General features: G+C 42.7%; 1 protein-coding gene across 1 annotated transcript in view; it reads left to right on the top strand.

Moving 5' to 3' along the window:
• Positions 1 to 12,739, top strand: part of fndc3ba (fibronectin type III domain containing 3Ba) — a 341,227-nt gene that overhangs the window by 297,547 nt on the left and 30,941 nt on the right. The window contains exon 24 of the mRNA XM_060834618.1: positions 8,015 to 8,181. Coding sequence (XP_060690601.1) covers positions 8,015 to 8,181 — 167 coding nt within the window. The remainder of the gene's footprint in view (positions 1 to 8,014; positions 8,182 to 12,739) is intronic.

The following is a 12,739-nucleotide window of genomic DNA, read 5'->3' as shown; positions in this document are numbered from 1 at the left end:
TGGTTGTGACCTAGTTCATCTTTAAACCTGTGCAGTTTTGCCTCAGTTAGACTTTAACTCATCTCTCCGTTTGGTGTACATTGAGCAAGGGTCAGTTGTTTCCCTTACCTGGTGAGCACTCACTGTGTGTGCCTTCATGCAACGTTGCTTGGGGTTGATCCACTGAACTGCAATCAGTATGTGCAGTGCTGACTGATTCCTGGGAGCTAGCTGTAGCTTATCAAGCAGCATTCACACTTCAAGGCAGAGACAAGTTCCACTCCAGGGACTTAAACTCAGAATCCTTGCTGACACTTCCAGTGAAGTATTGAGGCAATGCAGCAGTGTCAGAGGTACCATCTTTGGCAGAGTCATTCAACAGAGATGCTCCTCAAATGGACAGAGACACACAACAGCATTACTTCAAAAGTCAAGCTGCAGAGTTCTCCCTAATGTACTGGGTCAATATATATCACTCAATCAGCATGCAGAAAAAGATTGTCCATCCACCATTTGCCACTTGCCTAGTGGAGTACAGCACCATTTAAGAAACTCATTGCACAGAGCAGCCTTGACACCCATCCAGCATTTCAACATTCAGTCTTTCTACCACCAAGTGGCAGCAGTGTGTATCGTTGACAAGAACCACTGCATCTAACTCACCAAGACCCGTTTGATAGGACCTTACTAAACTACAACCTGTTGTCTTGAAGCCAAGGACAGCAGATGGATGGAAGCATGCCAACATCTCTGCCCTGAGACTGCTGTAATGGTCCAAAAGAACACAATGCACACTGAATGAATAACACCTCATCTTTTGTTAGAGCACTTGGCGGCTTCAAGGCATCAGTATGGAATTCCACAACTTCAGAGCTCGACTGTATATCTGTTCCCCATTTTTCTTCCATCCCGCACTCAAGCCTTGTCTTGTTTACTTTTCTCTCAGTCCAGAGGACCTATTCTCTCCCTTTCACATTTTAATTTACACCCATTTTTCTTTTTCACCATCATTAACAATCCCTTTGCCTTTTGCACAGTGACTCAATAGCACCTGTTCCCCTTCACCCCAACTCTATCATCAGTCAATATAATAAAAGCCCAATGCCTTTCATTTGCGAAGAAGAGGCATACTGAACTCATGATATTGATTCTATAGCTCTCTCCTCAGTTTCTCCAGCACTTTTTGTATTTTTTTTGTGGTTCAAGAAATGTGTGGAGTTTGCGCATTCTCCCCTTGTCTGCATGGGTTTCCTCCGGGTGCTCCGGTTTCCTCCCACAATCCAAAGATGTGCAGGTCAGGTGAATTGGACGTGCTAAAGTGTTCAGGGATGTGTAGGTTAAATGCACTAGATGGGGGTAAATGTAGAATGGTAGGGGAATGGGTCTGGGTGGATTACTCTTTGGAGGGTCAGTGTGGACTTGTTGCGCCAAATGGCCTGTTTCCACACCATAGGGATTGTATGATGATTCTCTGAAGAAGACAGCTTCTGACTTTCAAAATGATGTCAATTGTATTGTTAAGTATAAACAAGTGGAGGGTGTTGATTGATTGATAATCTCTTTGGGCCTACTTTAAATATTGAAGCAGCTGAGATACTGGATTGGGTGATTGGTAGTAGGTGTGTGCATTCTTTGAATTAACCAACTCTCAAGTAAAGTGTCTGTTTCTGATTTTGTGTTGCACCTTTTGGCTTGGGCCGAATTAACACTTACAATATTCACAAGGGCCAATAGAGATGGGCAACATATGTTGGTTTCATAGATTTATGGTAATGTCCTTGTTTTTGGGCAGGAAGGTTCAAGTCGCACTTGGCCCAGAGTTTTGACATGAATAACAAACGCAAGCCTTGTCTGTGATGTTCAAAAAGAAATGATAATTCAAACATTGCCATTTCGGGTAGCTTAATGGTAATTGGGGTGCTACATAATGCAAAACTGACAGCAAAAACAAAAAAGTGCTGGAGAAATCCTACAGGTTTGACAGCATCTGTGGAGGGAGAAACAGAGTTAGTGTTGAGTCCACCTGGATTCTGAAGAAAAGTCATCTTGGATGTTAACTCTGCTTGTCTTTACATGAACAGACCTTATGTTAGCACTTTATCTTTCTTTCAAATCTCCAGCAACTGAAGTATTTTGCTTTTACAACAGAGAGAACTCTTTGTTTGGCTGTACAGTGCTTTTGAGATTGTGAAGGGCACTATAGAAATGCAGGTTCCAGTGTTGTTAATAGGGGACTGCCTACTTGCTGTTTCCAGTTTGGCATTCTATCCATGACTGTCTTTTGTGAGGAAAGAATTATTCCTTGCAATCTCAGACTTCATTTCTAAACTCAATCGCGTCATTAATACATTTCAGAATATTTGGCTGATTGGAGAGAGAGATTTCAACACTAGATCTTGTATCAGCAACGTGAGGAGATAAACAGCATTGCAGCCTTCACCCCAAGAGATAGCTCAGTTTTCAGATCAGCATCTTATATTTCTGCAGTTAAACTATAATCATAAGGACATCAATCGTCACTAACCAGGGTGAAATGAATAAATATCATTCCGCAATCAGAGACAGGTTAATATTCCCAGCACATCTACAGATATATATTTTCTTTCAGAGAATACCCAATTGATTATTTTTGGTTTGTCTTTTCGTCAGTATCCGTGAAGTGAAGAGTAATTACATTTCACACATGAAGGGTCGTGTCAAGATTATATTTATAAATTTATGCTCACAGTTACTTTTGACCATCACCACTCACCCTTTCCATATTTGCTCCCTAACTGGGCATTGCCACAGAAAATTGCTGCCACCAACCCCTCCACTAATGCTCCCATTTTGAACAGTCCCTGAATATCATGAGGTATATCTTTACCCAGTGAGTGATAAGACAATGGAATTATCTGACACAGAAAGTGATTGAGGCCAAAGCATTAAAAATTTGCAAGAAGGAGTTAGATATAGACCACAGGGCCAAAGGGATCAATGGGTATGAAGAGGGAGCAGGAACAAGGTACTGAGTCGGATGATCATATTGAATTGCAGAATAGGCTCGAAGGGCTGATTGGCCTGCTCCACCTCCTATTTTTTAATGGTTCTATGAGCCTTGCTGAATGCTGATGGAAAGTCAACTACAGAAGCCAACACATGAGATTAAGGTTGAGATAGTGCCCCTCAGCCAAGGATAAGTGGACAAGATCAGAAGCCACATGACAGCAGGTTATCGTCCAACAGGTTTATTTGAAGTCTCAAAATTTCTAAACGCTGCTCCTTTATCACTTCACCTGACGAAGGAGCAGCGCTCTGAAACCTTGTCATTTCAAATAAACCTGTTGGACTATCACCTGGTGTCATATGACTTCTGACTTTGTCCATCCCAGTCTAACACCAGTACCTCCTCTTCAAGTGGAGAGAGACCAGTTCCTCTCCAATTGCCTACTTGCTCTCCATCCCATTCTCTCTTAGCTCACTTTTTCCTACTTATTTTGTATCCTTCTCTTTTTCCTCCCTCCTTTCTTCATTCTAACCTTTAATCCACTTCCTTTATCAACTTCTCCCTTTCGTTATCTTGCCCTTTTGCAACCATCATATTCTTGTAACTATCTATCTCAACCACACCCTCTCACAATCTTCCTTTCCGCTCACTCTCAGTCGTTCACTGTATCTCTTTCGCCCAATCTCTCCTCAATCCCCTGATACAGATAAAGGGAGAGTGGGGGTGAGTTTAATTTATGATTTGTTTCCCCAGTACATGTCATGATGTATTGGTTATTAATTTATGATTTGTTTCCCCAGCCCACGTCATGATGTCTATCTCACTAGTCCATTAGTGAGATAGACCAAAGGCTGTACTTCAAACCCTGCTTTCTGGATTTCAACTTGCAATAAACCCAGAGCAAAAACCTTTAAAAAGAAATAAAAAGTAGGATTTATCAAATAAAGGTTCAAAATCCAGGGGAATTGATTTGCAGCTACACATACAAGCTCTCAGGAAGACAGGAAAGGAGCAGGAATTGATTGTAATTTGCAAGTTTTGGTGAATTTTCTATAAATCAGATCATATTCATTCAAACTTGTGAGAACTCAAGAGTCCAATATGAGTTCCTTTGGTGAACTGGGCTCAGTCCTTCTAACGGGAAAAGTGTACGTTTCTTTCCAGCCCGCAACTTGGAGAGAGAGAGAGAGATGGAGAGTCTGAGGCAGATTGTCACCTCAGCCTGGGGTCTGACACTTACTCTCTGCAGGTCAAACAGAAACTGGCCTAGACTCCCAGAACTAAATATTTAAGCAATTCCACAAGGTCCAATTCCAGTCATGTGACAAGAGCAGGCATTCTGGGTGCCAGTGACCCATTTCAGAGGGCTAGGTGGAAGGTCACTAAGCTAACTTTGTAGTTTTACCTCTACAGATTGATTAAATAGCTTGAAGTCACCTCTGCATCAGAGTTTCTATTCTGAGGTGTTGAGGAGTCTGAAAGCTTTAGCACCCATTATGCTATCATGGGTCTGGATGCTTTCCTTTGCTCAAAGCTGTCTGGAAGCAGACAATGTATCTCTAAGTCTGATGTGCTAGCTTTAGCTGGAATGTCTGTACAGTTCAGAAGCTTCTAGAAATACAATCATAGGATCAATCTTAGCCATTTTACGAATCCAGCAAAAGTGACATTTTCAAAGGAACAGAATTTCAACACATAATTATTGATGATATTTTTCTCTGGGATTACTCATCCCATGCACCTTTCTTCTCTTCCCTTTTCAATCCCATATCTCTCAATCTGGGCTCTTAAATCCCTTCCTCACTCAATCTGCCCCCTCACTCGCAGTTACACTGTTTTCTGAACGGGCCAGCCTCAAACCTGCATCACTCGATCTCAGCTCCCAGTATCTTTCAGCTGCCTTCTCCACCCAGACACTCACTTGCAATGCTTTACATAAAACTAAACTCAGTCTCATTCACAAATTTCACACCCGCTCCCACATCCCTCCCTCTCTCACTGACTTCCTTCTCTGTCCCTGAATTCCCTTATTTCAATCGGTTTGATCATTTATTGATGTGGATAGTTCAAGTATTGTTGCAAACTCAGGCCAAATGCCTTGGTTAACTGTTAATGCGTATTTATTCTGATAGTGTCAAGGACATGGAGCTGGAGGCTCCAAGCTGAACAAGGTCCATCTTCCTGGTATGCAAATATGTGACCACTGAGGTCACAGCAACATCGCTGTTTATCTCAGATATCTATTTAAATTACGTCCAATCTTCTCACTGCTCATTCACCTTGACCCATTGTCTCAGTTCTAATTCACTGCTATCCTTCCCCACCCCCCCCACCCCCATGTTTTTCATCTCTGCCTTGAAAAGAGGTGTTTTTCTATTTCTAAAACTCATCATCTGAAAAAAAGAAATTGAATTAGAATGAGAAAACATACAACCTGCCATTGTCTGTAGTTCACTCTTTCTTTCCCTCTCACTTAGGCTTCATGGTTAGCATTGCTGCCTCCTAGCTCCCAGGGACCTGGCTTCAGTTCCACTCTGTGTGGAATTTGCACATTCTCCCTGTGTCTGTGTAAGTTTCCTCCGGGTGCTCCAGTTTCCTCCCACAGTCCAAAGATATGCGGGTTAGGTGGATTGGCTGTGGGAAATTGCCCGTAGTGTCCAGTGATGTCTAGGCTAGTTGGATTAGCCGAGGGTTTGCAGGCGGGGGTGGAGGTGTGTGGGTTGGGTGGGATGCCCTTCGGAGGGTCGGTGTGAACTCGATTGCCCAAATGGCCTGCTTCCACACTGTTGGGATTCAATGCTGATTCTAACTAGCAATGTGTGCACACTGAATTATTTTGCTTCAAAACTCAGTTTTGCTTTCGAAAGTTGGACAATTAGAATATCCCTTCTCTCACACTTGCCTTCTCCCCATTCCTCTCTGCTCCTTTATCCCCAGTCTCTCTTTGGTCCTCTCCCTCTCTCTTTCTCTCTCCATCAGTAATCCAGTTTTGGCTGTTCATAAAATGCAACTGCAAACTGTGATGGTGTAAAATTAATGTAAGCTCCCCTCTCAACCTTCTTAAAAAGAAGCAAGGAGCAGAAACTTCTGAAATTCATCCTCCTTTTTCAAAACCATTGGAAAAACAGGGCCTGAATTTTAAAAATGCAGCTTTCCTCTGCTATCTCTGTACAGATGCTGCCAAGCGTCCTGAGTTTCTCCAGAAATTTCTGTTTCTCTTGCATCTTTTCATTTGACTGAATGATACTGGGGAGCTGTGCCCAGATTGCACAATGTAATTCTACCTTTCAGAGCTACAGATGCGAATTCAAACTAGTGTTTGAAGCACAGGCTTTTGAGAGGCCCTGAGCCTGCAAAAGGCTATTTTAAATGTAGATACAACTGATGACTCAATTTTTAAAACAAACACAGAAAATGCTGGAGCATCTCAATGGAGTTGGCAGCATCTGTGAAGAGACAAATAAAAGTTAGAATTGCCCAGATTTCAGTTACCCATTTCCCATATTTCTGCCCTCACCCCTTCTCTTCCTTACCAGAACATTAGTAAGGTTCCCCTTGTCCTTACCTTCTCCCCACTAGTCTCTGCATTAAAAGGATCATCCTCCATTGTATCTGTCACCTGTGGTAGGTATCACCACCAAACACATCCTCCTCACCTCTCCACTCTCAGCGTTCTGTGGGGATCATTCCCTCTGTTATATCCTGCTCCACTCCTCCATCACTCTTCCTCTCCCAAAAGCGCCCTCCTGTGCAATCACAGATGGTGTAACACCTAACCTCTTCACTGCCCAAAGTCCTAAACAGATCTTCCAAGTGAAGCAACGTTTCACAAATATTTTTAATCTATTATGCTGCTTACACTGCAGTCTCCTTCAAGTTGATGAACCCAAACGCAAACTGAGTGAACAGTTTGTGGGACACCTCAGCACTATCTGTTTGAAATTGTTTGGGATTTGAATGCACTATCTTGTTGTCACGGTAACATGCCTATCCTGCTGCCATGTTCCAATGAAGCCAATGGAAGTTCAAGAGACAACACTTCATTTTCTGCTTGAGCACTTTATAGCCACAAGCTCTCAATATTGAACTTCAGAACCTTACTGCATTATGTCTGTTCTCTATTCTTAATGCAGTCTTTCTCACTTTCCCCACAACCTTCTACTTGTTTGTGTCTTGTTTACCTTGCTCTTAGTAGGGACGTCTCACTCTCTCCCTTTCACATCTTAATTTTCCATCTGTTTTTTAACTTGACCAACCAATAACAAACCCTTTGGCTCTTGTACCGTGTTTTGTCCTCCGTCAAAAGTATAATAAAAAGCATTTTCCAACACTATTGAACTCTGAAGAAGAGTTTACCAGGCTTGAAACATTGACTCTGTTTCTCTCAGATGCTAGGCGAAAGTGAGGCCTGCAAATGCTGGAAATCAGAGTCAAGATTAGAGTGGTGCTGGAAAAGCACAGCAGGAATTCCTGATGAAGGGCTCCTGCCCAAAGCATCGATTTTCCTGCTCCTCGGATGCTGTCTGACCTGCTGTGCTTTTCCAGCACCACCCTAATCTTCTCTCAGATGCTGTCAAACCTGCTGAGTGTCTGCCGAATTCTCTGTTTCAGATTTCCAGCATCCGCAATATCTTTGCCTTTATTCAAGTTTATAAAGGTCTGTGATTGTGCAATAAGTAATTCCTTGAACTATTCTTTCAACTTGTTTCAACCCTGATTTTGAACATTTGAATTTTCAGTACTTGAATCAAAAAAATTAACTGAAAGAAAAGCAGGAAGCTATTGAAGAAGATTGTGTGTGATGTCTCTGGTTAGCAAGTATAATGACCATGAGTAGTTGGGTTGGGCCACACTGAGAGTAATTGTGAAGGTGGGAATGTATCGCCAACAAATGTATTTTTCAAACAATGGATCAACAGGAAGCCAAGTAATACTGCTGGGAAGTTGGGAAGAGAAATGATTTTAAATATATTTTAAGATAAGTAGATATTGCTGTGGTGTAAATGGGATTCTCCTATTGGAATCATCTCTGTGTTCTTGCCTCCTCAGGTTTATTCCAATCTATCGAGGGCCAAGCCACACTTACAAGGTGCAGAGACTGACGGAGTCCACATATTACAGTTTCCGAATTCAGGCAGTCACTGAGGCTGGAGAAGGACCCTTCTCCACGGTCCATGTGTTCAACACAACCAAATTAGTCCCTCCTGCTCTCAAAGGTATGTCTTTTTGGTTACAAGACTTAGAACCGCAGAGCTCCTATCAATAAGAAAGAAAACGGTGTGCCACTGAAGGCTGTTAAAATTCTGAAACGGAAACAGAAATTGCTGGAGAAATTCAGCTGGTCTGGCACTGTCTGTGGAGAGAGGCATAGAGTTAATGTTTCGAGTCTGGTATGACTTCTTCAGGACTTTTACAGTTCTCAAGGAGTGTCACTGGACCCAAAATGTTAACTCTGCTTTCTGTTCACAGATGCTATCGGACCTGCTGAGTTTCTCCAGTAATTTCTGTTTCTGTTTCAGAACTTCAGCATCCACAGATCTTTATTTTAGGTTAAAATTCTAAGAGAGGCTCAATAGAGTGTGACTAAATGTTCCAACACTTTGGAAACATGGCAGTCTAAAACCAGGTGGCATCAACGTAAGCTGGTCACCAATAAATCCAGGAAAGAACTGAGGAGAAACCTCTTTATTCAGAGAGGGGTTAGAACATGGACTTCATTACCACATGGTTTGGTGGAAGGGATTGGTAATACATTTCGGGATAAGCTAGAGAAACATTTGGGAGAAAGGATCAGAAAGATAGGCTGATAGGATGAGATGAATTGTGATGAGAACAGGCTCATGGGCAGCATTGACAATAAGGACCAGTTGAACTGAATGCCCTATATCTGTGCGATACTCTATATCAGTTTGTACCTGGCTTGTGACTAGGAATTGAGAGATGAAAAGAAGATGGAAAGCTGATCGAGAATTTGGAAAGAGAAGGTGAGGGAAATTTGATGACACTGTCAGGATTTCAGAAGGTATTGGTAGAGTAGAGGGAAGAAAGCATTTTTGCCCACTAGTGAGGCCAGGCAACTGGTCGTCACGGTGGCTCAGTGGTTAGTACTGCTCCCTCATAGAGCCAGGGACCTGGGCTCAATTCTAAACTCACATGACTATCTGTGTGGAGTATGAACATTTTCCCCATGTCTGCGTGGGTTTCCTCCAGGTTTCCTCCCACAGTCCAAAGGTATGCAGGTTAGGTGGATTGGCCATGGGAAATGTAGGGTTACAGGAATAGCATGGGGTCTAGGTGGGATGCACTTTGGAGGGTCAGTGTAGACTTGATGGCCCGGATGACCACCTTCCATACCACGATGAGGCCAGTCTGGGAGAAAGGCACATTATCTTTGAAGCAGAGTGAGGCCTTTGAAAAGAAAAGCTTGGAGAAAATAATTCTGCATGCAAAGCATAAAGTTGTGAGACTCTCACAAATTAGTAATTCAGGGGTTCAGGATTTTTCTGTCTGACCAATGGATGTGGATATGGATCCAAGTGAGGAAATGGAGGTGCAGATTTGGCATAAACTCTCAGAATACCAAAACACGTTTGAGGGCCTGAATGGTCTCCTTCTGTTCCTTTCTAGTTCATTTTCTACCGTACTGTTCTTCTTCTGCAACAATGTATTGCTTCCCTGCATACCTCCAATGACTTGATATACTTTTCTAATTTATTTTGGCAGTTGGGACAAATTTCATTTTTGAATTAATCATGCATTATCTAAAATTTGACAAGCAAAACAATTTGTGACAAATAAATACTAACAGCAAATCTACTTAATAGTTTTTATTGCAATGGGAGAATTCCAGAATGACAAGGGACCTAGTGAAAGAGAGTTTGAGTTTCCAGTGAAAATGAACCTTCAGCAGCAGTTAGCGCAATATAGTCTTTTGGGTGAGTTTATTCTAGCCTACTCATTAACTCTTTCCTGGTGAGGGAATACTACACAGTTAAGTGGACATTGGTCCTGCATTCTCGGTGCAGGTGCCCATCAAAATGTGTTTATGACACCCTTTTTGAATCCATAAAGTGCGTGAGTGTTGTACTTACAGTGGTATATATGTGGGAGAGGTATATTGACTGTGGTGTATAAGACCATAAGACATAGGAGTGGAAGTAAGGCCATTCGGCCCATCGAGTCCACTCCGCCATTCAATCATGGCTGATGGGCATTTCAACTCCACCTACCAGCATTCTCCCCGTAGCCCTTAATTCCTCGTGACATCAAGAATCTATCAATCTCTGCCTTGAAGACATTTAACGTCCCGGCCTCCACTGCACTCTGCGGCAATGAATTCCACAGGCCCACCACTCTCTGGCTGAAGAAATGTCTCCGCATTTCTGTTCTGAATTGACTCCCTCTAATTCAAAGGCTGCGTCCACGGGTGCTAGTCTCCTCACCTAGCGTCCACCCTTTCCAAGCCATGTATTATCTTGTAAGTTTCTATTAAGTCTCCCCTTAATCTTCTAAACTCCAATGAATACAATCCCAGGATCCTCAGCCATTCCTCGTATGTTAGACCTACCATACCAGGGATCATCCGTGTGAATCTCCGCTGGGCACGTTCCAATGCCAGTATGTCCTTCCTGAGGTGTGGGGACCAAAACTGGACACAGTACTCCAAATGGGGCCTAACCAGAGCTTTATAAGGTCTAAGAAGCACAACGGTGCTTTTATATTCCAACCCTCTTGAGATATAGATGACAACATTGCATTTGCTTTCTTGATCACAGGCTCAACCTGCATGTTTACCTTTAGAGAATTCTTGACTAGCACTCCCAGATCCCTTTGTACTTTGGCTTTACTAATTTTCTCACCGTTTAGAAAATAGTCTATGCTTTTATTCTTTTTCCCAAAGTGCAAGACCTCACATTTGCTCACGTTGAATTCCATCAGCCACTTCCTGGACCACTTTCCCAAACTGTCTAGATCCTTCTGCAGCCTCCCCACTTCCTCAGTACTACCTGCCTGTCCATCTAACTTCGTATCATCGGCAAACTTCGCTAGAATGTCCCCAGTCCCTTCATCCAGATCATTAATATATAACGTGAACAGCTGCGGCCCCAACACTAAACCCTGCGGAACACTGCTTGTCAGCGGCTGCCATTCCGAAAAAGAACCTTTTATCCCAGCTCTCTGCCTTCTGTCAGACAGCCAATCCTCAATCCATACCAGTAGCTCACCTCGAACACCATGGGCCCTCACCTTGCTCAGCAGCCTCCCGTGTGGCACCTTATCAAAGGCCTTTTGGAAGTCTAGATAGACCACATCCACTGGGTTTCCCTCATCTAACCTACTTGTCACCTCTTCAAAGAATTCCAACAAGTTTGTCAGACACGACCTCCCCTTACTAAATCCATGTTGACTTGTTCTAATCAGACTTTGCTCTTCCAAGAATTTAGAAACCTCATCCTTAATGATGGATTCTAGAATTTTACCAACAACTGAGGTTAGGCTAATTGGCCTATAATTTTCCATCTTTTGCCTTGATCCTTTCTTGAACAAGGGGGTTACAACAGCGATCTTCCAATCATCCAGGACTTTCCCTGACTCCAGTGACTTTTTAAAGATCTCAACCAATGCCTCCGCTATTTCCTCAGCCACCTCTCTCAGAACTCTAGGGTGTATCCCATCAGGGCCAGGAGATTTATCAATTTTAAGTCCTTTTAGCTTTTCTAGCACTTTCTCTTTTGTAATGGCAACCATACTCAACTCAGCCTCCTGACTCCCTTTAATTGTTGGGATATTACTCATGTCTTCCACTGTGAAGACTGATGCAAAATACTTGTTAAGTTCTCCTGCTATTTCCTTATCTCCCATCACTAGGCTTCCAGCATTAGTTTGAAGTGGCCCAATGTCTACTTTTGCCTGTCGTTTGTTTCTTATGTATTGAAAGAAACTTTTACTATCATTTCTAATATTACCTTCATATTTGATCCTCTCCTTCCTTATTTCTCTCTTTGTTATCCTCTGTTTGTTTTTGTAGCCTTCTGATTTCCCACTGCTCTTAGCCACTTTATATGATCTCTCTTTTTCTTTAATACATTTCCTGACTTCCTTTGTCAGCCATGGCTGTCTAATCCCTCCCCGGATAATCTTTTCTTGGGGATGAACCTCTGTACGGTGTCCTCAATTATACCCACAAACTCCTGCCATTTTTGCTCTACTGTCTTCCCCGCTAGGCTCTGCTTCCAGTCTATTTTCGTCAGTTCCTCTCTCATGCCCTCATAATTGCCTTTATTTAACTGTAACACCATTACATCCGATTTTCCTTCTCTCTTTCAAAATGCAGACTGAACTCTACCATATTATGATTGCTGCTTCCTAAGTGTTCCCTTACTTTAAGATCTTTTATAAAGTCTGGTTCATTACATAGCACTAGGTCCAGAATAGCCTGCTCCCTTGTGGGCTCCATGACAAGCTGTTCCAAATAGCCATCCTGTAAGCATTCCACGAATTCCCTTTCTTTGGATCCACTGGCAACATTATTTACCCAGTCCACCTGCATATTGAAGTCCCCCATGATCACCGTGACCTTGCCTTTCTGACATGCCTTCTCTATTTCCCGGTACATGTTGTGCCCCTGGTCCTGACCACTGTTAGGAGGTCTGTACATAACTCCCATTATGGTTTTTTTGCCTTTGTGGTTCCTCAATTCCGCCCACACAGACTCCACATCATCCGACGCTATGTCATTCAGTGCCATAGATTTAATTTTGTTCTTAACTAACA

The sequence above is a fragment of the Hemiscyllium ocellatum genome, chromosome 13 (genome assembly GCF_020745735.1).
Source record: "Hemiscyllium ocellatum isolate sHemOce1 chromosome 13, sHemOce1.pat.X.cur, whole genome shotgun sequence".
NCBI lineage: Eukaryota > Metazoa > Chordata > Chondrichthyes > Orectolobiformes > Hemiscylliidae > Hemiscyllium > Hemiscyllium ocellatum.
The sequence above is the reverse complement of the archived record's forward strand: the minus strand, read 5'-3'. Positions and strand labels throughout refer to the sequence as shown.